Source organism: Chelonia mydas, chromosome 23, assembly GCF_015237465.2.
Source record: "Chelonia mydas isolate rCheMyd1 chromosome 23, rCheMyd1.pri.v2, whole genome shotgun sequence".
In the NCBI taxonomy this organism is placed as follows: domain Eukaryota; kingdom Metazoa; phylum Chordata; order Testudines; family Cheloniidae; genus Chelonia; species Chelonia mydas.
Genome location: NC_051263.2, coordinates 15,156,580 through 15,179,434, shown reverse-complemented (window position 1 = coordinate 15,179,434; position 22,855 = coordinate 15,156,580). Strand labels below are relative to the sequence as shown.

The 22,855-nt window shown below is 59.3% G+C and overlaps 1 protein-coding gene across 4 annotated transcripts; it reads left to right on the top strand.

Annotated features, from left to right (window-relative positions):
* Positions 1 to 1,479: 1,479 nt before the first annotated feature.
* U2AF2 (U2 small nuclear RNA auxiliary factor 2) lies at positions 1,480 to 21,282 on the top strand. Of its 4 annotated transcripts, none has more exons than XM_037888430.2 (13): positions 1,480 to 1,650; positions 8,355 to 8,490; positions 9,092 to 9,142; positions 10,576 to 10,605; positions 10,933 to 11,036; positions 11,204 to 11,355; positions 12,249 to 12,365; positions 15,851 to 15,989; positions 16,513 to 16,592; positions 17,116 to 17,238; positions 19,222 to 19,308; positions 19,957 to 20,205; positions 20,760 to 21,282. In XM_037888430.2, the coding sequence occupies exons 1-13, from the start codon at positions 1,602 to 1,604 to the stop codon at positions 20,892 to 20,894; spliced, it is 1,452 nt and encodes a 483-aa protein (XP_037744358.1). In that variant the 5' UTR covers positions 1,480 to 1,601; the 3' UTR covers positions 20,895 to 21,282. The 4 variants fall into 4 exon arrangements, with proteins under 4 accessions (XP_037744358.1, XP_037744357.1, XP_043390599.1 ...); XM_037888429.2 differs by having other exon boundaries at positions 1,493 to 1,650; positions 19,213 to 19,308; XM_043534664.1 differs by lacking the exon at positions 9,092 to 9,142 and having other exon boundaries at positions 1,493 to 1,650.
* Positions 21,283 to 22,855: the final 1,573 nt, after the last annotated feature.

Below are 22,855 nucleotides of genomic sequence, written 5' to 3'. Positions count from 1 at the left end.
GGCTGGAGCAAAGATTAACCGAGGCTGTGAACACGCAGGGCATGGCTGGGCCCAGACCATCCCTGACCAGGGATGCCCTACACCCACCTTCCCCTTTCTCTGCCATGGCCCAGAATCCCCTCTGGAGCTCAGGAACCCCCCACCTATTCCAGGGGAGTTCTCCAGCCCCTTGGATTGTGTCCCTAGGGTGAGACGCTGGTATTTCGGAGTGGGTGGCTGAATCCATCCTATATGGAAGGAGGAAGGGCGGGGTCATACTGAACAGAGATCCTGGGTTCTCTCCCCAGCTCTGGGAGTGAGGGCTATTGGTTAGAGCAGAAGGGGCTGGGAGCCAGGACTCCTGGGTTCTCTCCCCAGCTCTGGGAGGGGAGTGGTGTCTAGTGGTTAGAGCAGGGCAGGCTGGTAACCAGGACTTCTGCGTTCTCTCACCAGGGGAGCGGGGTCGAGTAGGGGGCTGGGGAGTCAGGACTCCTGGGTTCTCTCCCCAGCTCTGGGAGAGGAATGGGGTGTAGTGGGCTTGTCATGATTTTGTGGCCCCAGGGCTTATTAATTACAGGCACCTGGGACCAGTTGTCCTCCTGTTCTTCCCTACACTTGGGGCAGGGTTTGCCTCCACCGTGACATTCAGACAGCGCCTGGTGTGAAGGGGGGAGCTTCAGAACGCTGCATCCTATCTACCCCCACATTTCTGGCCGTGCCCTGGGCATCAGTTGCCTGGTGACTCTGGTGGGAAAGGGAACACACGAAAACCAGGCCCACAGCCCCTTTGGGGCGCACCCTGCTGCTGGAATCACAGGCACCCGCTTACTGGAGGGCAGACGGCTTTGTCCTGTAGGCCAGCTCTTTCAATGCAAATGGGGGCCTGGCTGGAGGAGCGGACCTGGATTTAGTGGGGGTGGGTGTTGGGGGCCCAGCTGGGGGGGGAAACAATGGCAATGGGGGGTTGTGGGGCAGGGGTGGCAATGGGGGCTGGGGGTGTCAGTGGGGGAGGCTGGGGGTCACTGGGGAGCTCAGTGGTGGCTATGGGGAGCTGAGTGTGGTCACGTGGGGGGCTGGGGAGCAATGTGGGGGTGGGGTGGAGGGTCTCTCTGGGGGTCTGGAGGACTCTAGGGCAGTTGGGGGGCGCAGGGGGGATTTTTGGGGCTGGGAGTTATTGCCCTTTGCCCTCTTACGCCATTTCCGGCTCCACCTGGAAGTGCTCGATTGCTGGCCCCTCCCCCACATTCTGCGCTCTCTCCTTCTTCGCGGAGGCGGAAAGAGCCGAAGCCTGCGCCCTCCGTCTCCGGAAACAGCCGAAGCCGCGTCGAGAAGGGCTGGGAGGACAGGACGGAGCCGAAGAGCTGACGGAACTCCCCGAAGCCGCGATCCGGGCGTGGGCGGAGTCTCCGAGCAGCGGTGCCCGGAGATCCTCGAGCGCGGGGCGGAAGGGGCCGAGCGACGGCGGAAATCCCCGAGTGCAGGGCGGAAGGGGCCGAGCGACGGCGGAAATCCCCGAGCGCCGGGCGGAAGGGGCCGAGGGGTGGCGGAAATCCCCGAGCGTGGGGCGGAAGTGGCCGAGCGGGAGGCGCCGCGGCCTGTGCGGGAGCGAGGCAGAGGCCGCGATGTCCGACTTCGACGAGTTCGAGCGGCAGCTCAACGAGAACAAGCAAGGTGGGGGCGGGGCCGGGCCGGGACCGGGCCGGGGGGAGCGGGCAGGACCGGGGTCCCCCAACGCCTACTGGGCCCGGCCCGCGGCGTGCGCTGGGGGGGCCCTTCCCGCCAGCCCCACGGCTCCCGCCCCATAGCGCCCCCCCGGGCCGGTCCCACGGCTCCCCCCCCGCCCCGTAGCGCCCCCCCGGGCCGATACCACGGCTCCCCCCCTCGCCCCATAGCGCCCCCCACGGCTCCCCCTCCCCATAGCGCCCCCCTTGGGCCGGTCCCACGGCTCCCCCCCTCGCCCCATAGCGCCCCCCACGGCTTCCCCCCCATAGCGCCCCCCTCGGGCGGGTCCTACGGCTCCCCCCCTCGCCCCATAGCGCCCCCCACGGCTCCCCTCCATAGCGCCCTCCTCGGGCCGGTCCCAGGGCTCTCTCCCTCCCCCCCCCCCCGCCCCATAGCGCCCCTCCGGGCCGGTCCCAGGGCTCTCTCCCTCCCCCCCCCGCCCCATAGCGCCCCTCCGGGCCGGTCCCAGGGCTCTCTCCCTCCCCTCCCCCCCCCGCCCCATAGCGCCCTCCCCGGGCCGGCCCCAGGGCTCTCTCCCTCTCTCTTTCCCCCCCCCCCCCCCATAGCGCCCTCCCCGGGCCGGCCCCAGGGCTCTCTCCCCCCCCCCCCCCCCCCCCCCCCCGCCCCATAGCGCCCTCCCCGGGCCGGCCCCCGGGCTCTCTCCCTCCCCTCCCCCCCCCCCCCCCCGCCCCATAGCGCCCTCCCCGGGCCGGCCCCAGGGCTCTCTCCCTCCCCTCCCCCCCCCCGCCCCATAGCGCCCTCCCCGGGCCGGCCCCAGGGCTCTCTCCCTCCCCCCCCCCGCCCCATAGCGCCCTCCCCGGGCCGGCCCCAGGGCTCTCTCCCTCCCCCCCCCGCCCCATAGCGCCCTCCCCGGGCCGGCCCCAGGGCTCTCTCCCCGACCCTGAGCCTCTTTAGCTAGTCATATAGGCTTCCCAGCTAGGTCTCTCGCTACCCCCATGGATCGTCTGAGCTAGCTTCATAGACCCTCCCGATGCCAGTTCCCTGCCTACCCTATAGCCCTATATCCAGCCCCATAGATCTCCTGCCCTATACACCTTCTACCTAGCCTCTCCCAGCAAACCCCATGGATTCCCTGCCCCATAGCCCCCCAACCTATAGATCTCTAGCCAGCCCCATATCTCCCATCACATAGACCACTCCCCGCCTGCTCCTCATCTTACCCCATAGCTCCTGTTCCCCTAGTTCGAGCACCTTCCTGAGGGCCATGCCTTCAGCGTCCCTTCCCCCCTCCAAGCTCACCCTTCTACAGCCTGCCCTATAGCCCCCTTCCAGTCTGTGCCCCCAACCTCTGAGTGCCTGTCTTATGGCCCCCCACTGCCGCATGGCCTCCAGCCAGCTCTCCTATCTGCCCCCAACTTCTCCATCCCCTTCCACTTCCCCTTTCCTCTGCCAGTGTCCGCCTTCCTGCCCTATAGCATTGCCCGGCCCCAAACTCTTGCTCCACATACCCTCCAGCAGCACCCCTACCTGCCCCCCAGAGCTCCCTGCCCACTCCTTGAGTGCCTGCCCCATAGCCTCCCACCAGCACCCTTTTGCCACAACCCACCAGCCTGACCCTGAACTCCCTGTGCCCCTCTCACTCCATGGCCTGCACCCCACAGGCCTCTGCACCCCTTCTGTCAGTCCCTCCCCCACTGGCATCCCCCCAGCCAGCCCCTGCTCCCCCCTGCCTGACCCTCTCCACCCTGTAGCATCCCCTTGAGCAGAGACGCTGAGCTCCATTATTAACCTTAGCATGCTTTGGGGAGAGGGTAAAACACGTGGGTGTGCTCCCTTCTCCCCCCTGGGACTGGGGGAGGGGTTGGGGGAGAGAAGGGCAGGAACACCATCAATCCCAGCAGACTCAGGCCCCTCAGACTGGGGAGAGCGGGAAGTCCAAATCACCCCCTTTTCCTCCTTGGGGCAGGAAACTGACATCCCCTCGTGGCAAATAAGTCCAATTGGAGTAGGAAGGGGTACACGTCACCATTGGGGGCATTTTGGGAGGCAGGGCAGGCCTACTGTCCCCGCCCAGCACTTGGATGCTGGGGTGATGGCATCCATGGGCAATTTAGGGGCCAGATGTGAATCTCATGTCTGTTACAGCATTGGGTAGGAAGCGGGGGGGCTGTGGCTTGGTCTCTTCGGGAAAACCCCTCCATGGGTCGGTGGGTTTCTCTGGCCCAGGACCTGGAAGGGTTTAAAACCCCTTGCGTGACTGTACGATCGTCTCCCTTGTGTTAGGAAGGAAGCACATGGGGCGTCCTGCTCTGGGGTGAAGCTGGAATCAATTCCAAGTCCATCCCTGTATAAAAACAACAAAAAGATCGTGTTTTGGGGGCTTGCTTATGTCAAAGTGGAGGGTAGCTCTGAAGCCGATAGAGCCAGCATCCTATTAAAAGCACAAAGCCTTTATAAATAACCCCTCAGAGGTGTGGGGTATTATATTCCTTGGCTTGGCAGAATTTGAGTCTGTCTTTTTTTTGTAATTTGGATGGATAATATGGATTATTTCAAAGCATTTTTTCCTTATGTTTATGTACATTTTCACAGTTGGGCAAAAATTATGGGGTTTTACCACTTTTTCTGTTTCCTGACTTAATTTTGAGGAACTGTGAAAATTTATGGGGTTTTAAGCATTTTTTTTCCTCTTTTTATCCATTTAAATTTTCAGTTGCACAAAGTTATGGGATTTAAACTTTTCTCTCTTTAAATGGTCAGTAGCTCAAAATTATGGATTTTAATTTTTTTCTTATCTATTTGAATGTTCACAGTTGCGTGGAATTGGAGGAAGTGCTGATTTACAATTTTGCAGTTGTGCAAAATGATGGGCATTAAATGTTTTTTCTGTTTATCAATTTAAATTTTCACAGTTGCATGAAATTAGGGGGTTTTTAAGCATATTTTTTAGATTTTTATCAATTTGAATTTTCACGGCCGTGGCAAGTTCTGGGTGGGTCAGACAACAACGGTCTAACGCCACCGTGTGTTTGGTACGTGTTGAGGTGGGACCTTGTTCTCAAGCAGCGTTCTTCCTACTTTGCTTGTTTGTAAATGTCAATGATTGAAGAGAATTTTTTCTCAGTTTGGGTGTGTGAAATAGACGTGTACTGACATTTACTCATAAAAATCTGTATGTACCTGTCCTGCAGGTGCTAGGAGCTGCCTGTGATGGAAAATCAACCCCGGCTAACACAGTCCTGCCATGATCCTAGAGCCCGGTTTTCAGAGTGACAGTCGGCATCTGTAGGGCCATGGCATGGTTGGGGGAAGGCGGCTGAGTCCTGTAAAGATGGTCCAGTGCTTAGGGGATCCGTATTCAATTCCCTGCTTGGCTACAGATTCCCTGTGTTGGCAAAAGTCACCTCTATGCCTCAGTTTCCCCATCCTTAAAATGGGGCTAATGCAAGTGACTTCTCTTTTTAAAGTGCTTTGAGATCTCCAGCTGAGAAGTGGTAGTTGGGGGGTGATCTGGAAAGTTGAGACAATAGTGCAGGGCAGCTGAGAAGACCAATGTATCAAGGACTGTGAGGTGCTAAGTTACCACAGGTCCTGGGGGCCAGGTAATTACCGTAACTAGACATGGGGGTTAGTAGAACTCTGGAGTCCAGATGTCCCCTCACTGCCTCACCGCAAGACCAGCTGATCTCCCTGAGATCAAGCCACGCTGGTAACTCTCTCTGTCATGCCCCCTGGGCTGAGCTGAGCAACCTAGTCTCTGGGACATCCGGTTGTGATTGAAACAGGGCCCAGCTTGCTAGGTGCAGCGGTAACAAGCGGGATCAATAAACTCGTGCAGTTGAGAACCCAGGGTGGGGTGGCTGAAGAGTTCGGGAGCTCGGTAATAATCCTGGAGGTCGTGGGCTCGAGGCTCGCTTGACTGCCCCCTGACCAAAATGGCCTCTGGGGCAGTCAAGGGTGGTCTCTCCTTCGCGTCCCGTTGGCTCTGAAACCGTCCAGCCTGAACTGTGGCCTGATGAGTCATTGACGCCAGGGAGCGTTGACTTTGCCCAGGGTCAGCGGATAAAAGGGTGGGTGTTCTCCCTGCTTTGTAAACAGGCGTCAATGGGCCAGGGGCTCTCCCCTGTTCTTCTAGACAAGATGGAAACCCAGCAGTTCTGGTTGCTTCCCAGACTTGGTCACTATCATCCCTAGCTCTTACCTAGAGCTTTTCGTTGGTAGATCTCAGTGCACTTCACACGCTTTAGTGTATTTACGCTCCCAACGCCCCTGTGTGGCAACGCTGTGGGGAAATGGAGGCACAGACTGATTAAGTGACTGAACCAAGGACATGCAGGCAGTCTGTGGCAGAGCAGGGAATTGAACCGGGATCTTGACTGGCGCCCTAGCTGCCGGGCCAGCCTTCCCCTCTCGGGCTGGAAACCCACATCTGGGAGTGTGGATTATCCCTGAGCTGAAACCCCTCCCCTGCTCTGGCTCCCAAGCAGGTGCCAAAACCACTCCCTCCCGCTGCTCCCAGGACTAGGAATGGGGTGGTTCACACTCTGCCGTCTGTCCTGCACAGTTCCAGAGCTCGCCAAGCCTGTCCCCCCTGCCACCACCGAGAAATCTAACCCCCTCCTCTCCCACGCACATGGCTGGATCAACAGATCAGTCCTCACAAACGAGGCTTTGTACAGCCCGGCCCATGACACCAGCCTTTGTTTTCCCTCCCAGCACAGCTGTGGGCTCTTGGTCTGGTCCCTGGCCGGCACCTGCTCTGTTCTGGAGCTTGGGCCTTCCGCTCCCTCCTGGCTCAGACCATTTCCATTGTAAAATTGAACCCTGCAGAGCCTATGGGACGTGAGGGAAGGTGGAGTTCAAGACCACTGGAGCTGGGATTGGGGCCCTGGGGGTGTTGCAGGGGCACCTGAGAAACACAGCCCTGGTGGTTAAGTCTAGTCCTTCCCACTCCCAGTTTGGTGATGGAAATTGAGGCACTGTCGGGGGGGGTGGTGGTGGCAAAGGGGAGCTAAGGGGCAGGGGGGGATAAAGAGGGGTTGGGAAGGTATGGAGGAGGTGGGGGGTTGGGGAAGGGGGCCAATGGGGCAGGTGGGGGTCTAGCGGAATGGGGGCTATGGGGTGAGGGGCTGGGAAACTATGGGCAGATGTGGGGGCTTGTGGAAGGAGAATTATGGGGGAGTGGAGGGGGCACTTTGGGGACTTGGGAAGCTATGGGGCAGGTGGGGGGCTGGAGGAAGGGGTGTTATGGGGGACTGAAGTTATGGGGCACGTGGAGGGAAGAGGATGGCTGGGAGAATATGGGCTATGGAGCAGGCAGGGGGCCAGAGGAGAGCTGTGGGGGTGACTGGGAAGCTATGGGGCAGGTGGGGGGCACCCATGATGCCCCAGGAGCCGTATGCTGGTATATTTGAATAGTGTCTTATTTTTTACCTTCAAACCTTTTTAAAGTCCCCCCTCGAAGCGTAGTTTCTCTAGTAGCAGAGCCTATTAAAAACCCGGACACCTGACCTTTTCCCCCCCATCTGCTGAGATGGGGTTGGCAGATGCTCCTCGGCACTTCCTGAAATCAGGCAGGAGGTTTGCTCTGGGGGGGACCCACAAAGCAGCTGGGGGGCGCTGAATCTGGGGCTTAGAGAGCAAGATACGGTGGGGGAGAATATGTCTGTGGTTCTGGGGTAGAGGCGCTGTTCAGTGTCACATTGACAGGGCAAATAGCAAAGGCAAACAGCAGAGCCTGGGGTGTATGAGGCAGCGAAGTCCAGTGGTTAGATCACCGGCGTATGAATCAGGACTCCTGGGTTCTCTCCTGGCTCTGGGAGGAGAGTGGAGTCTAGTGGTTAGAGTGGGGGAGGAGAACTGGGCATCTGCACTGGTGGGTTCTGTTTCCTGTTGGGTCAGGTTTACAAAGTTAGTTCGGTGCCTAATTCACTTAGACTCTGCTGCCTTCCCTTTTGCCATCTAAATGTGGCCTTTGTTCTTCTCGCTGGGATTGGAGGGGGAGACCCTCCCAGTTGGGGGGCAATAAAGCAGCGATCAGTGGGGAGTGGCTGGTCTTATCCAGCCCAGCAGGCATCAGGTGCGTGAGGATTTAGTCTGGTGCTCCTACGGGGCGATGGATTGGGTGGGGACGGTCGGGGGGGAAGGCAGAAGGGGGAGCAATGGATCGGGTGGGGACGGTTGGGGGAAGGCAAAAAGGGGAGCAATGGATCAGGGAGGCTGCATGGTAGTTGGCATCAAGGTTGCGTCCTGGCATCTAGGGCAGTCTGTCCCTGCTCTGTGGGTGTGGGGGGACGCTCCTTGGATAGAAGGCCTTGTGGTTCCTTGTGGCTGTCTGCCTGAATGGCTTCCCTAGGGGGCTTGCGCCACCTCCATCACAAGGCAAAGTGTAGAGGTGCAGCCCCCAGAACTACGATTCCCAGCATGCCATGCCGTGTGGCATGGTTGGAGCTAGAGTCTTTGCTGGCCGCGCCTCTGAGATGGAGGGAGTGTTGCATGCTGGGAGCTGGAGTCCCTCACATGCTGCATCAGGCAAACTGGAGCCTGTCATTGCAACGGGACCTGCAGTGGAGCCAAGCAAGGCCCAGGGCCCCGTGTGGGGAGACTGGTAGCTGCAGGATGGATGGGACACTGAGAATTGGGGCGGGGGCTTATGCGTCCCCTGCTAACCTGCCCGCCCTCCCCCCCCGCAGAGCGCGACAAGGAGAACCGTCACCGGAAGCGCAGCCATAGCCGCTCGCGGAGCCGCGAACGGAAGCGCCGCAGCCGCAGCCGGGAGAGGCGCAACAGAGACCAGCGCAGCGTCTCGCGGGACCGCAGGCGACGCAGGTAGGGAGGGGCAGGCTGGGCCCCAGAAATCCTTTGTCCCCCCAACGTTCCTCACTGGTGCTGTGGCCGGTTCGAGGAGTGGCTGGAGGAGGAATGGCTGGCCCCAAGCGCTGGTCTTGGGAAGAGATCTGGGGGGCTGGGAGCCAGGACTCCTGGATTCTACCCCCCAGCTCTGGGAGGGGAGTGGGGTCTAGTGGTTAGAGTGGGGGAGAGGGACTGGGAGCCAGGACTCCTGGGTTCTATCCTAGCCCTGGGAGGGGGGAAGGGGGTCTAGTGGGTTAGAGCCGTGGGGGCTGGGAGCCAGGACTCCTGGGTTCTATCCCGTGTTCCCTCTAATTTTTTTCCATCCATGTGCAGGTAATGTGCGGATGTGCACCACCAGTAGAAACACAAAAACCTAGAGAGAATATATTTTTAAAAAGTTCCCATAGGGATAATTACTCCAGCCAGGACAGGTTAGGCATTTTAGAACTCACTGTTCTCAAAGAATTAAATGCAAGGCTAAGAGAGAAATAAAATGATGAAATGCATAGACCAGTCAACAAACAAAAATAACACACTTTGAAAGAGTCAAATTACAGAGACTATATGTGCATTGCAGGAAGAACCAAGAATTAACAACAACAGCAACAACACAAGTATGTGTTGGGAGGTGAGTGTGTCAGAGACAGAGACTGTGTGTGTGAGAGAGACCCAGAGACTGGGTGTGTGAGAGAGAGAGAGAGACCCAGAGACTGGGTGTGTGTGTGTGTGTGTGTTGCTGGGGAAGTCTCTGAGAGATCCGTGTGCTCTCTCTTTAAGGCACTCACTCACCAGAAAGCTGGTTATTTAGACCACAGCAGCTCTCCTGCTCCTGAGCCCTGTCCCCCCTCCCCTGCCCTGCGGAGATGGGGTACATGGGCAGGGGGGAGAGGGACGCCCTGATATCAGTGCCCCTCCCCGCTCTGCTCAGCTAGCAGGAGGGTCCCGCGAGCAGCTGGCCAGGGGCTCCAAGGCAGAGGGCAGGAGCAACATGGCTGCAGAGCAGCCGGGGGTTGAGGGGCGCAGCGAGCACACACCGCTGAATGTGCACGGCTCTGCTAATCAGTGTGCGGCACTTGATTGATTCCTGGGCGGCTACGCAGCTTGGAGGGAACACAGGTTCTGTCCCCAGTTCTGAGACAGGTGTGGGGTCTAGTGGTTAGAGCAGGGGGGCTGGGAGCCAGGACTCCTGGGTTCTGTTCCGGGCTCTGCAGTAACTTGTTCTGTTACCTGTATACGTGTGGGGGGAGAATAAATCTCTTTACCTCTCTCTATCCTCCTGCCGTTAGGATACCTCTCTCTATCCCCCACTGGCCATTCTCTGGGGGACATTCTCAGACATAACTCCCCCCTGCCAGGAGCTTTGGGGGGGGGCCCAGCGCACTAGGAGTCCAGGCGGCGCAGACCAAGGGTTCTGCAGTCCCACGTGTGCTGCCACAGAGCCCTTTCCCTTTGGTGGGCTGACAGGCCGGGGCCAGGACACAGGTCCAGCGAGACCTGAAAGGAGCCGATTGGGTTACCCGCAGCCGATATTAACGCCCCAGGAGCTGTGTGCCAGATCCCTCCCCCGCCTACGTTACCGCTAGCCGGCGCTGTCCTCTGCCTCCCAGTGCCATTCCAGCTGTTCATAAAGCCTGTAAAACATGGCAATGGCTCTGTAACATGGTCTGAAATTTTTGGGGGTTCGGGGTGGGACAGGACATCCATGTAAGCCTGTTTGGGGTGTGGGGGTTATCACATCTGGAGCTCCCCTGGTTGAGCTGCGTGGAGAGTGCATTCGACACTTGCTCTGCCCTTAATTGGAAGGGGAATTTTGACAGGGATCTCTGAGCCAAGCGTCAGGCTTTTGGGGGAAGTCAGCGGAAGATTCCTTCCCCTGTTTGGTGAATCGGGTCTCTCTCCTGGTGGTCCTATAATGCCCTGACCCAACCAGTTCTCCAGTCGCCCCCAGAGTCTCTGAATGGCGAATGCAGGAATGAAATCTCTGAACGATCCTTTCAGCGGCCGTAAAGAAGCAGGAAAGGGCACCAACCTGACCTTTTTTTTTCCCCCTCCCCTCTGCAGGTCACCCCTAAATCTTGCTGGCCCCTTGAGGTGAGTGCCGTTCTCCCAGGTAGGGAAACTGAGGCACGGGAGGGACTGGCTTACCCCCAGGGAGGAGGGATTCTGTGTCAGCAACGGTAGAGCATGGCTGCTCCATGCTGCCCCCTACTGGTCTAGGCGCTCGGCTCTTGCCTCAAGCTGCTGCTGGGATTGGCCAAAAAAGAGGGCAGGGCTAGTGGGCTGGGAACTCTCCCCAATCCTGAGTGGTGACCCTGGGTGGGGCTGGATCAAAGCATTTCGTGGGGTAGAAACCGTCATCCTAGCCCAGGCCAAACCTTGCCCCTCCTGTCCGGTGACGCGTCTCTCCTCTCTTGGCAGCCGCTCCCCTCGGCATGAGAAGAAGAAGAAGATCCGCAAGTACTGGGACGTGCCACCGCCCGGGTTCGAGCACATCACTCCCATGCAGTACAAAGCCATGCAAGGTATCTATCCTGCCTAGGTGCCTTCTGTCCGAGCAGGGAGCAGACCTCTGCTGACCGCCCCAGGCCTCTCTCTCTCTCTGCCCCATTGCCCCCCACTCCCCATCGGCGCGGGGGCGGGGCGGGGAAATTGGCTTTTGAATGCGTGGATTGGTGTTTCTCTCTCCTAGCCGCGGGTCAGATTCCAGCCACAGCTCTCCTCCCAACCATGACCCCCGACGGATTGGCCGTGACCCCCACCCCGGTCCCGGTGGTCGGCAGCCAGATGACCCGACAGGCCCGCCGCCTCTACGTGGGAAATATCCCCTTCGGCATCACTGAGGTACTGGTGGCTTCGGCAGCCCGGCTGCTGCTCTCTCTTGTCCGTGTGTCGCCCGCACTCTTTCTCTCTCTGTCTGGGACCCGTCGAGGAGCGGTGGAAGATATAACTTTTCTCCCCAAAACAGGGCAGCGCTAGCAGCAAAGGAGAGCAGAATTCATGGAGCGAAGTTGATGCCATGCGGCTAAACACATAAGCGGCTTTGGGACAAACACTAACCGAAGCATCTCACTGGGGCTGACTGCCTGAGCTAGGTGGCTGAAGGGTATACCGCTCCCTCAGCTGCATGATAGCGTCCGGGGGGGGGTGGGGGGTCAGTCCTGAAAGCCAAGGAGGCCTGGGGGTACCTGGGTGGGGAACCGGGACTGTGTCCGTGAATGCTGTTGGCAATTGGTAGCTGCACGTGTCCCGAGTAGGCTCAGGTCTCTGTCCCTGTGACACATACAGACGGGTCTCTCTACTTACCCGGTGAGCAGTGCAATTTGGGTCTCAGTTATTTGCCCTCTTCGCTCCTGGACATGGTAACAGTAACGCTGGCGTGGTTTTAACATCCTCCGCTCCAGTGACTTGCGAGCCCTTTCTTTTAATTTGTCCTGCCTGGTGACAACCGGGGCCAGCACCCCTTCCAGATAGCAGTCGGGGAAGTGCTCTCTTTCTTATTATTTGAATTTGACTCTCGCTCAAGCAAAAAACCAAGATCAAAAAGTTGTTTCCATTTCTCTTTAAAGTGAAAATTGTGGGGCTGAAATCCCTCGTAGCACAAAAGTTTGCTACCATCACGCAAGGCAAGTAGGCTGTTCCAGTTTTCCCACCTGCTCTTTGCTATCTATTTGAAATTCCGGGCCTACTGGTATGCTGCCCTACATCGCTTCTTTCCCCTCTCTCTCTCTCTGCAGGAGGCCATGATGGATTTCTTTAATGCTCAGATGCGTCTCGGCGGCCTGACCCAGGCCCCTGGCAACCCCGTCTTGGCTGTGCAGATCAATCAGGACAAGAATTTTGCTTTCCTGGAGGTGAGTCAGCTTTTCGTTCTGTCTGTACAGCGCCTGGCACAATGAGGCCCTGGGGCTCCTCAGCGCTCCTGTGACATACCCAGTTGTCCGATTCCGGTGTCCACAAGTCCAGAAGGATGTTGCTAAATTTGAGAGCATTCAAAGAAAAGCCACGAGAACAATTCAAGGACTGAAAAACATTCCGTATAGTGAGAGACTCCAGGAGGTCAATCTGCTTAGTTAGGAGGATAATGGGTCACTTGGTCCAGTCTCTAAGTACCTAGATGGGGAGCAAAGATGTGATCGTGGGCTATTTAGCCTAGCAGAGCAAGGTCTAACCTGCTTCAACGTCTGCCGGTTGAAGCTAGACAGATTCAGACTGGAAATAAGCATACATTTTTAACCGTGAGGGGAATTCACCACTGGAGCAAACTACCAAAGGTCAGGGTGGAATTTCCGGCACCGGAAATCCATGCTGGCTGTTTTTCAAACCGATCTGCCATGGTTCAAACAGGAATTATTTGGAGGACGTTCTCTGGCTGTGTTATGCACTAGATGATCACAGTGGTCCCTGTCTGGCTATAGAATCTGTGAACCTGCCTTGTAATGAGATGGCAGAAACTTAGTCGATTTAGTCTCTCCGGAGACGGTTCAAAGGTGGATTGGCCCTCAGCTTGCAAGCACCTCCCTGGGGAGGAGATTTCTGTTGGCAGACGACCCTTCACTCCAGCAGAAAGAGGCAGGCCCAGGAAGATGAAGAGACAAATTCCGGGGCGCCGGGAGGAGGATGAGCCATTGGTGCAATTGACCTAGGGTCGGGGTAGGTTTGCCATCTCTCGGCTGGTCGAAATTCAGACTGGATTCTTCTTCTGAAAGCACCTCTCGAGGCCCCCCCCCGAAGTTACAGAATCAGAAATACCAGGCTGGAAGGGACCTCGAGAGATCGAGTCCAGCCCCCTGCGCTGAGGCAGGACGAAGTGTCCCTAGACCGTCCCTGATGGGAGTTTGTCCAACCTGTTCTTAAAAACCTCCCTTGGAAGCCAATGCGACCCCCTGGCCAGTTAGTCCCCATTTTGCAGCTGTGCTTTGGCTCCCCGTCTCCGAAGGGAAGCACTTTGCGCTTGTCTTTGTTGGAGTTCGTCTGGTTGATCTCAGACCCAGTTCACGGTTGTTTGGAATTCTAACCTCCAAAGCGCTGGTGACCCCTCCCTGCCCAGTCTCATCTGCAGATTTTATAGGTGCACGCTCCACTTCGTTATCCAAGTCACTAACAAAAATATTGCCTAGTACCGGACCCAGGACTGACCCCTGCCGGACCAGCCTCCCAGTTTGACAGCGACCCATTGCTGACTAGTCTGAGTGCTGGTCTTTGAACCAGGTGTGCACCCACCATACGGGAATTTCATGTGGAGCTCCTTTCCCTAGTTTGCTTGTGAGAATGTCATTTGGGACTGTCAGGCTTTGCTAAATCAAGATACAAGGTCTGCCGTGTCTCCCTGTCTGGTAGGCCAATAATCCTGTCAAAGAAGGCAGTTAGGTTGGTTTGACAGGATTTGTTCTCGCCAAGTCCATACTGGCGATTTCTTGTAGCCCTGTTACCTTCCAGGTGCTCACAAATTGCCTGTTTAATAATTTGGTTTCATAATAGCTTGTAGAATCAGTTCTGGGATCACTGGGTGAGTTTGTCTGGGCTTAGGCCAGACCTAGGTGATCCCAGTGGTCCCTTCCGGACTTGGGAGTCTGTGAAAGGGGATGTAGAGTCCATGCTCCAGGGTGGTGTTTGATTGCAGCAGGGACAGGAGGAAGATTGCACCATGGCCCATAGTGCGTTCTGGGTGGGTGTTGCCCATGCGGCGCGGGATGCAGGACTGGATCTAGTCTGTCCTAGCAGGGTGGGGAGCATACTGGACTTAGTGGTCTGCTCTGGGGCAGCATGGCAGTGGGATTACTGGCTGAAGGAGCCTGGAGCGGGAAGCTGGGCCCCACCAGTAGCCGGTGGAACTCCTTTCCACATGATGGGACTGAGGCCAGGATCCGTTCAACATTTGGAGGGAGGATGAGACATTGGCGGGGATAACGGAACATTTGCCGTGTGTAAGGGAAGGAGTGTGATCCAGAGCCAGTAGGGGAAAATGTTTCCTCTTTCCTGGAAAGTTTCTGTTTTTCAGCAAAAATTTGGGTACCCGAATATTTTGGCAGAAAACTGAAATATTTCAATGCTGAAAGGCCACTGCTTTGCCTCATGGGAGTTGTAGTTCAGGGGGTGATTCATGCTCCCAGTCCCTCTATAGACTGGGCCACCTGTTTGGACTCCATCTTCCATAATACACCCTGGGTGCCTTCTTGGAGAGGGGAGGTCATGCATTAGGGGGGTCCCTGGCTGTGTTGCTCCATGGGTGACGTAGTCTGGCCAGCAGGGACCCAAGCCTGTAAATACAAATAAGGGTTTGAGGCAAGGGAACTACAGCTCCCATGGTGCATCATGCCCTATCCTCTTGGATCGGGAAGGCAGTGCATCCTGGGAGATGAAGTCCAGCTTGTAGAGGTGAGCAGAGTTTGCTTGCCTGGAGTCTACACCAGCGTTAAATAGGAATATTTTGGTTTTGGGGCATTTGGGTTTTGTGTCTCAGAAATGTGTTTTTTCCCAGGAAGCAGGCGCTTCTTGTGCAAAACTTTGTTTTGCCAAAATCCCTGTTTTCCGTGGAAAATCAGTTGGGTTGAAGTCATTTCCCCCGCTCTAGTGTGGCGGACACCCCACCCTGTCCCGGGGCATCAGCCAACCACTAGGGATATGTCTGCATGGGACAGCTAGCCTGGGCGTGAGCAACCGGGCCGCTTGGCTGGACCCGTGGTGCTGCGCTGCCCTGCGTGGCTGGGCCCGGGTTCCAGGGGTCTTTGTGTGGAGATGTTCTAGGATTTGGAACTCGTCTGGTCTGTAGGGGAATTGTGGGAAGGCATTGGAGGGTTATCAGCGCTCGCTTGACTTAGCCCGCGTCCTCACTGCAAAGTGGGCAAGTTCCTGCCCGGGTTCTAACCACACACACCCTGCACACACCTGGCTTCTAGCCCCCGCTCCCCTCCCCCCCCCCCCCCATCCTTCCCAGCTAGGTCACGAAGCTTAGACTTCAAGCACCAGGTCAGAGGGTTTTGTGTGTGCCTGGAAGGGGGTGTTGGGTCAAAACTTTGCTCAGAGCCTGGATTAAGACACCCCGCAGCGATGGGCTGGGACAGCGCTCCTTCCAGGGCCAGGTTATTCGGATGTGGCCAGTAGGGGGCGTTGTGCAGAAGGCAGTTGACACAACAGGGGTCCTGCATAGCTTGGCTTGTTTTCGGAGACTGGGTTAGGTGGGCAGTTGGGCAGCGGTCCTGCTCGGGGGGCCCCCCCCCCCAGATCTGGGCCGAATCGCTGGCGGATCACGTGAGCGCAGGGGCTCTGGGCTGTGGCATGCATCCGCATTAAGTTCGTCCGTGTCCCTCATCGGCTCCCCTCCCTGGTTCTCCTGCAGTTCCGCTCCGTGGATGAGACCACCCAGGCCATGGCATTCGACGGCATCATCTTCCAGGGGCAGTCACTGAAGATCCGCCGCCCCCATGATTATCAGCCGCTGCCCGGCATGTCTGAGAACCCATCTGTCTACGTGCCAGGTGAGTAGCCCCCCGGCCCTGGTGTGGGGCCAACAGGGGTGAGCGGGCCTGCACGTTCTTCCAGAGGGCACGGGGGCAAGGGAGATCAGCTTACCCAGGTCAGCCAGCTGCCCAGCCCTTCCCTAGACACGTTCTGCATGGCATTGTCACGTACGCCCGTCTGGGTGTGGGGCGGGAGGCTGGAGAAATTGGTGGGAGGGACCAGGTGCCCCTGATAAGGCTGAGTCCAAGAGTCCACCGGGGGCTGGTTATGCAGGACCCTTCTCCCTGCACAGGGACATGGCCCTTCGGGGCTGGGGTGCAGGGGCTGGTTAGAGGGGGACCCCTCGTCTGGTGCTGGGATGTGGCCCCTCTGGGCTGGGGTGCGGGGCCTGTGACTCCAGGGACCACCACAAAGGTGGCCCTGCGGGATGAGCGGGGGCTGCGGTGCTGTCTCGTGGGGCGTGACTGCCTTGCAGCTGCCCCAGAGCGTGCAGGACAGTGTGGGACACCCATCGGTTCCCCTCCCTCTTCCCCCCGGCAGGTGTCGTGTCCACCGTGGTCCCGGACTCAGCTCACAAGCTCTTCATAGGGGGTTTGCCCAACTATCTAAACGACGATCAGGTGAGCACGGGGCAGCGGGTGGTCTCCCTCCGACAACGCCCGGGTCAGCCCCACGGGGCACCGGGAATGGGCTTTTCCCCGCAAGTGGCTCCAGCCCGCTGGCTTCTCCGCCCGCATATCCCAGCTCTCAACACCCATCTGCTCTGGTTTGAGCCAGGGCTGCCCTCCGAGAGTGGGGGCGATGTGAAATCTTTGCTGGGGAGGGCTTTGAATTACGGCAGGCTGCAGCGGTGGCATTCAACGCTCGTCACGCCTAGCCACGAGACAGACCCGTGCCAGTCACTGCCTGGGCATCCAACGACCGAGATGAGGGGGGAGCATTGTGCCAGGTGCCCCCTGGCAGCCAAAGCCCAGGGGAGCCCGTTGTTTTGGGTGCTGCCCGGGCACACAGTGAGAGCCCACCCTGCCCCAAAGAGCTCCTGGGCTACACAGACAAAGAGTGGGAGGGTAAACTGAGGCAGGGGGGCGTGCCCAGGAGTCCTTGCTGCCTGCCCGCCCCAACTGCCCTCCCCGTCCGCCCCAGGTGAAGGAGCTGCTGACTTCCTTCGGGCCACTGAAGGCCTTCAACCTGGTGAAGGACAGCGCCACCGGGCTGTCCAAGGGCTACGCCTTCTGCGAGTACGTGGACATCAACGTCACAGACCAGGTACTTCCCAACTCCCCCCTCCTCCGCCCGCCTCTCCTCGCAGCTCTGCCGCCCTCCGAGGGGCCTGCGTCCGCCAGCCCAGCCAGCCGTGGGGGTGTGTGCGTTCTCCTTTTTTTTTTGGTTTTCTTTTGTTTGGTTTTTCCTCCTCCCCTCCTTGAGCAGGTGAAATTTTTTTTCCTCCACCCCTAGGGAGCGCCAGCCTTTCTCTCCTTTACAGCTCCGGGGGCCCCCATAGGCCGCGCCTCGTCGCTGTGATCGCCTCGTTTTCTCTCCCCCACCCCCTTTTTCCCCCCTTCTCCCCAATCTTAGCCCGAACAGCGGCCACAAACCAATCCGAAGACCCCAGCTCTGCTCTGCCCATGCAAGCCGGTAAGATCCCCCCCTCTCCAAATAAAAACCCCCATCAAATCCCGCTGTGGCCGGGAAATCTCCTCCCTTAGCCGCAGCTGCCTCCAGCGCCGATCCTGACTTGCCCGCGTCGGTTGCAGCCTTATAGAAATCTCTTCGGACTTTCTATATAACGGTGTTTTCTCTTCTCCCGCTGTGCTTTTTGTTATAGCGGGAGGAGGAGGAAGAGAACCGTAACAGCAGGGGCCCTCTGTGCGCTGCATTCCCAGCGATAGTTGTTCAAATGCAAGTATATGTATAATTTTTTTTAATGTATTTTTTTTTGGATTTAAAAAAAAAGAAAAAAAAAAGCAAAAAACCAAGCAACCAACCAAACCACCCCGCCCCCGTGCGCCCCTTCAAATCGCCCCCCACAAAAAGTCAGCCCCGGCGCTGGCGGGAGAGGGGCATCCTGCCACAGAGAGGGTCCTTAGATGCGCGTAACTTCATAACCCCTCCCCCAACTCTCTCCCCCCCTCCCCCCACCCCCGGAGGGCTTAGAAAGAGCTGGTCTAATGGTGCATGCTGGGCGCGAGACCTCGGCGCTTGGGTGAGTTGCGAGAGGGTGCGCGTGTGTGTGTGTTGTCCTGCCCCCAGCCTGTCTGTGCCCCACAACCCCTTCTGTCCCTGCACCCTTCTTTCCACTTCCTGTCCCAAACCTGACTTGGGTCTGTCTCCAGCCTGCCTGGGTCTCTGTGGCTCCCCCCCCCCACCACACCCGGCCCTTCCTGTCCCCAGCCTGTCTTTCGGACCTGCGCCCCCTGTCCCTGGCCTGTCCTTTAGGCCTGTGCCCCCCCCCCACCATTTCCTGTCCTTTGCCCCCCCTGCGGCGCCGCCCACTTCTGTCCTCAGCCTGTGTTTTGGACCTCCATGCGCTCCCCGCCCTGTCAGGAGCCTGACTTGGGCCTGTCCCAAGCCTGACTGTGCCACCCCATCTTTTGGGCACATGCCTCCCTGTGCCCAGCCTGTCTTTTGGGGCTGTGCCCTCTCTCCACTTCCTGTCCCAAACCTGACTTGAGCCTGTCTGGGTCACTGTGCTGTGGCCGCCCCCCGCCTTGCACTTCTTGTCTCCAGCCTGTCTGGGTCCCAACAGCCCCCTCCTCCCCATCCTCCACTTGGTCTTGAGCATCCCTGTCCCCAGGCGGTCTGTACTCCTGCCCCGCACCCAGCTTTTTGGGGGCCGGGCACCCCCTGCTGCGTGGGGAAATGCAGCAAGGTTGTGCAGTCGGTCAAGAGTTCCCCTGCCGGCCTGGCGAGGGGGCGTCCGTGGCTGGCACCTGGCCCAAGCGCCCCCCGCTGGCCGGACTGGCCATGTGCCCGTGGCCTGGGAGGCCTTCAGAGACGCAGGTAACGCAGCGCCCCCTGGGGGAGAACAGGAGAGCCTTCGGAGCCAGCCGCTCCTGCCCTCCCAGCACCAGCTCGCTGCGTAGGCCAGGCGCCCCGGGGGCAGAGGAGAGCTGCGTGAGTGTGTGTGCGCGCGCGTCCGTCTGTCCGTTGCCCTTTGCGTCTGTGCTGATTGCAGCGGGGGGCCGGGGGGAGGAGCAGCCCGCTCCGGCGCTGGGAGCAGCCAGATTCATTTCCCCTCTGATTTCGAAGGCCATCGCCGGGCTGAACGGCATGCAACTGGGTGACAAGAAACTGCTGGTGCAGAGAGCCAGTGTCGGAGCCAAGAATGCCACGCTGGTGAGTGGGGGGGTGGGAGCCGGGACTCCTGGGTTCTCTCCCCGGCTCGGGAAGGAGAGTGGGGTCTAGTGGGTAGAATGGGGGGCTGGGAGCCAGGACTCCTGGGTTCTCTCCCCGGGTCAGGGAGGGGAGTGAGTTCGAGCAAGCGGGGTTGGTATCCCAGGCTAGCTGGGTCCTTTGGTCTGATCTAGTCTAGCAATTCCCAGGCTCCTAGAACGGGTGGGGCAGTTTTCCTTTCCCCTCCCCCTTCCCTCCCCAAACAGAAAACGTGATGCTTTTCCCCCCGCGTTATTTTGGGGTGCCAGGGCCATCTTTGGGAGGTCCCACTGGGTATCTTGCTGGAGAGGCCGCGGGTGGGGTGATTTCAGGTGCCTCCTGAGGCTTCCAAGTTGATTCGGATGGGGGAGCCCTGCTCATCCTCCCCAAAGGGCGACGGGCTCAGGCTCCCGGCAGACGCAGGCAGCGTCCCGCCCTCGACCGCCAGGGCTGAGGTTCTCCGAGCCCCCAGGGGTGGGGTGGCGGCCTCCCTCCGATCCCAGCACTGGGGGCGAGGTCAGGGCCAGGACCCGCAGGCTGGAGCACGTGGCAGTCTGGCTGGGAAGGGGCTCTCGGGGCCAGTGCGTAACCCTCCCCCTCCGGTCTCGGCAGAGCACGATAAACCAGACCCCGGTGACGCTGCAGGTGCCCGGGCTGATGAGCTCGCAGGTGCAGATGGGCGGGCACCCCACCGAGGTGCTGTGCCTCATGAACATGGTGCTGCCCGAGGAGCTGCTGGACGACGAGGAGTACGAGGAGATCGTGGAGGACGTGCGGGATGAGTGCAGCAAGTACGGGGTGGTCAAATCCATCGAGATCCCCCGGCCCGTCGACGGCGTCGAGGTGCCCGGCTGCGGCAAGGTGCGTGGAAGTGGGGACTAGTGGCGGGGGGGGGCGGGGCTCGGAGCCAGAACGCATGGGGTCTGTCCCTGGCTCTGGGAGGGGAGTGGTTGGTTGTGGGGGCCGCTGGGAGTCAGGATGCCTGGGTTCGCTCCTTCCCCCTCCTACCACCCACCCACCCACCCATGTATATCCGGGGGGGGGGGGGGAGTGGGGTCTAGTGGCGGGGGGGGGGCTCAGAGCCAGAACGCATGGGGTCTATCCCTGGCTCTGGGAGGGGAGTGGTTGGTTGTGGGGGCCGCTGGGAGTCAGGATGCCTGGGTTCATGTATATCCAGGTTGCGGGGGGCGGGGGGAGTGGGGTCTAGTGGTTAGAGCAAGGGAGGCTGGGAGCCAGGACTCCTGGGTTCTCTCCCCGGCTCTGGGATGGGAGTGGGGTCCGGTGGGTACAGCAGAGGATGGGGGGGGCTCCCGGGGTGGGACAGCGGGACAGCGCCAACCTCGGCCCCCGCACCCTCACCTCCACGTCTGGCTGGCACCGTAACACCTCCCCTCTCCGCCCCCCCCCCCCCCCAGATCTTCGTGGAGTTCACCTCGGTCTTCGACTGCCAGAAGGCCATGCAGGGTCTCACCGGCCGCAAGTTCGCCAACAGAGTGGTGGTCACCAAGTACTGCGACCCCGACTCCTACCACCGCCGTGACTTCTGGTAGCCGCCAGGCCGGGCCGGCCCTTCGGCCATGCAGCGGGTTTCTATTTTATGGCCAAAATGGTTTTTTGTTTTTTTTGTTTTTTTTTTTTCAATTGTTTTCTCCCCCCCCTCCCCAAAAAGAAAGACCCACCCCCACCCCCGCCCGATTCCCTCCCGGCCCCTGAGGGCTCCCCCAGCCGACGGCTGCCAGTAATGGTTATTCCGTAGTAGAGACGTCTCCTCGCGCCTTTCTCTCTGTGCCGTTGCGTATTGGCTGAGAAGGATCTCCTTGTTCCACCCACCCTGCCTGTTCTGTTATTCCCCCTCTCCCCCCGGCCCTCAGTGTGCATATGGAGTGTCTCCCCCCCCCCCCCTTTATTTCCCATCGTAATTAAACACTTTTTCCAATCCCCCGGGGTCCGCCCGCCTGTGTCTGTCTCCACGTGGCGCTGCCAAGCCAGGGCTCGGCTCTCCGGGGCAGCTGGAACGGAGGGTGTGAATGCCCAGGAATGGGGGGTGTTTGCGTTGCTGAAACAGACTGGGGACCCCTCGGGGGCTGGGATCGGGGGGGTGCCCCGTCCTGCCAGCTGCTGTCCAGGCAGAGAGGCGCTGAAGTCGGGGCCACGCCCAGGAAGAGAGTGGGAGAAATCCCTGCCTGAAAGAACTTACAATCAAGAGACAAGGCAGGCTATGGGGGAGGGGAAACTGAGGCACAGGGGGGCTGTGCCTTACCCGAAGGTGTTGGGGTGGGAGGAGGACCCAGGTGCCCGCTGGGACAGGCTGTCTGTCCCCATCAAGAGCAAGTGCTCTTCTAACCACCCCGCACAGCCCCTTGGGAGCCAGTTCTGGATGTGCGTAGCTATAGTAGGTTGTCATCGCCATGGGGCTGAAGCTACCAGAAGGGGGTGTCACTGAGCCACACACCAAAGTATGAGCCACTGCTGTCTGCTCTCGGCCCTGCTCCGTTAGCCAGCGGCTCGCACCCGGAGCACCCGCTCGGTGCTGTCTGGCCCACCGGCTGGCATCATATAATGGCAGAGATTCCAGCTCCCAACCTCCATGGCTGAGAGAGACACAGGGCGAGTTGGTACCTTTGGTTACAGCTGGGGGCAAACTGAGGCACGGTGCTATAGAGGACGGCCCCTTAGATCAGTGGTTTTCAAACTTTTTTTCTGGTGACCCCATTGAAGAAAATTGATGCCTGTGACCCAAAAGAGCTGGGGCAGAGGGTTGGGGAGCAGGGGTGAGCCCTGTGTGGTGGGGCTGGGAATGAGGGGTTCAGGGTGTGGGAGGGGGCTCTGGGCTGGGGATGCAGGCTCAGGGCTGGGGCAGGGGGTTGGGGCATGGACTTACCCCGAGCAGCTCCCAGTCAGCGGCAAAGTGGGGGTGCTAAGGCAGGCTTCCTGGCAGAGAGGTGGGGGTCCAGTTCGGTCCCACCGCCCCACAGGCCTCATTAACCCTTTTGTGCATCCTGCAGCACATGGGGAAACTGAGGCAGGCGCTGGCTGGAACCACGCCCAATTCTCAGTGCGTCACACCCGCTGCCCTCACCCTGCAGCCGGCTCCAGGGTGGCCATTGCTGAGTGCCGCCCCTGCCCCACACAGCAGGACTTTGTTCTTCGAAACCTCCCAGGGAGCCGGGCAGGGCAGGGGTTGGTGGTTGCTTGAGGCTGAAGGGCGGGTGGGTGCTCGGCCCCTGGGAAGTGAAACTGAGTCACGAAACTGAGGGGAAGGGAAAGAGGCAGCAGCTGGGTAAAAGGCCCCAGGGGCTGCCTGCCCTAGAAATCCCAGCCAGGGGCATGCCCGTGATGATGGCGTCCGGGTCCTGTGGAGGGGCTGCGAAGTGAGGGGTTGGAGACCAGCCCCAGACCCCATGAAAGGCCTGGAGAACCTGCTGTAGCTGCCTGTGTTTAGTGCAGGGGTGGGCAGACTTTTTGGCCTGAGGGCCACATCTGGGTGGGGAAATTGTATGCAGGGCCATGA

Excerpts from the sequence above, each read along its gene's own strand:
- U2AF2 (XM_037888429.2), top strand. The coding sequence starts at position 1,602 with ATGTCCGACTTCGACGAGTTCGAGCGGCAGCTCAACGAGAACAAGCAA. Across the intron at positions 12,366-15,850 it reads AGAATTTTGCTTTCCTGGAG|TTCCGCTCCGTGGATGAGAC; the intron begins GTGAGTCAGCTT and ends GTTCTCCTGCAG. Across the intron at positions 20,206-20,759 it reads AGGTGCCCGGCTGCGGCAAG|ATCTTCGTGGAGTTCACCTC; the intron begins GTGCGTGGAAGT and ends CCCCCCCCCCAG.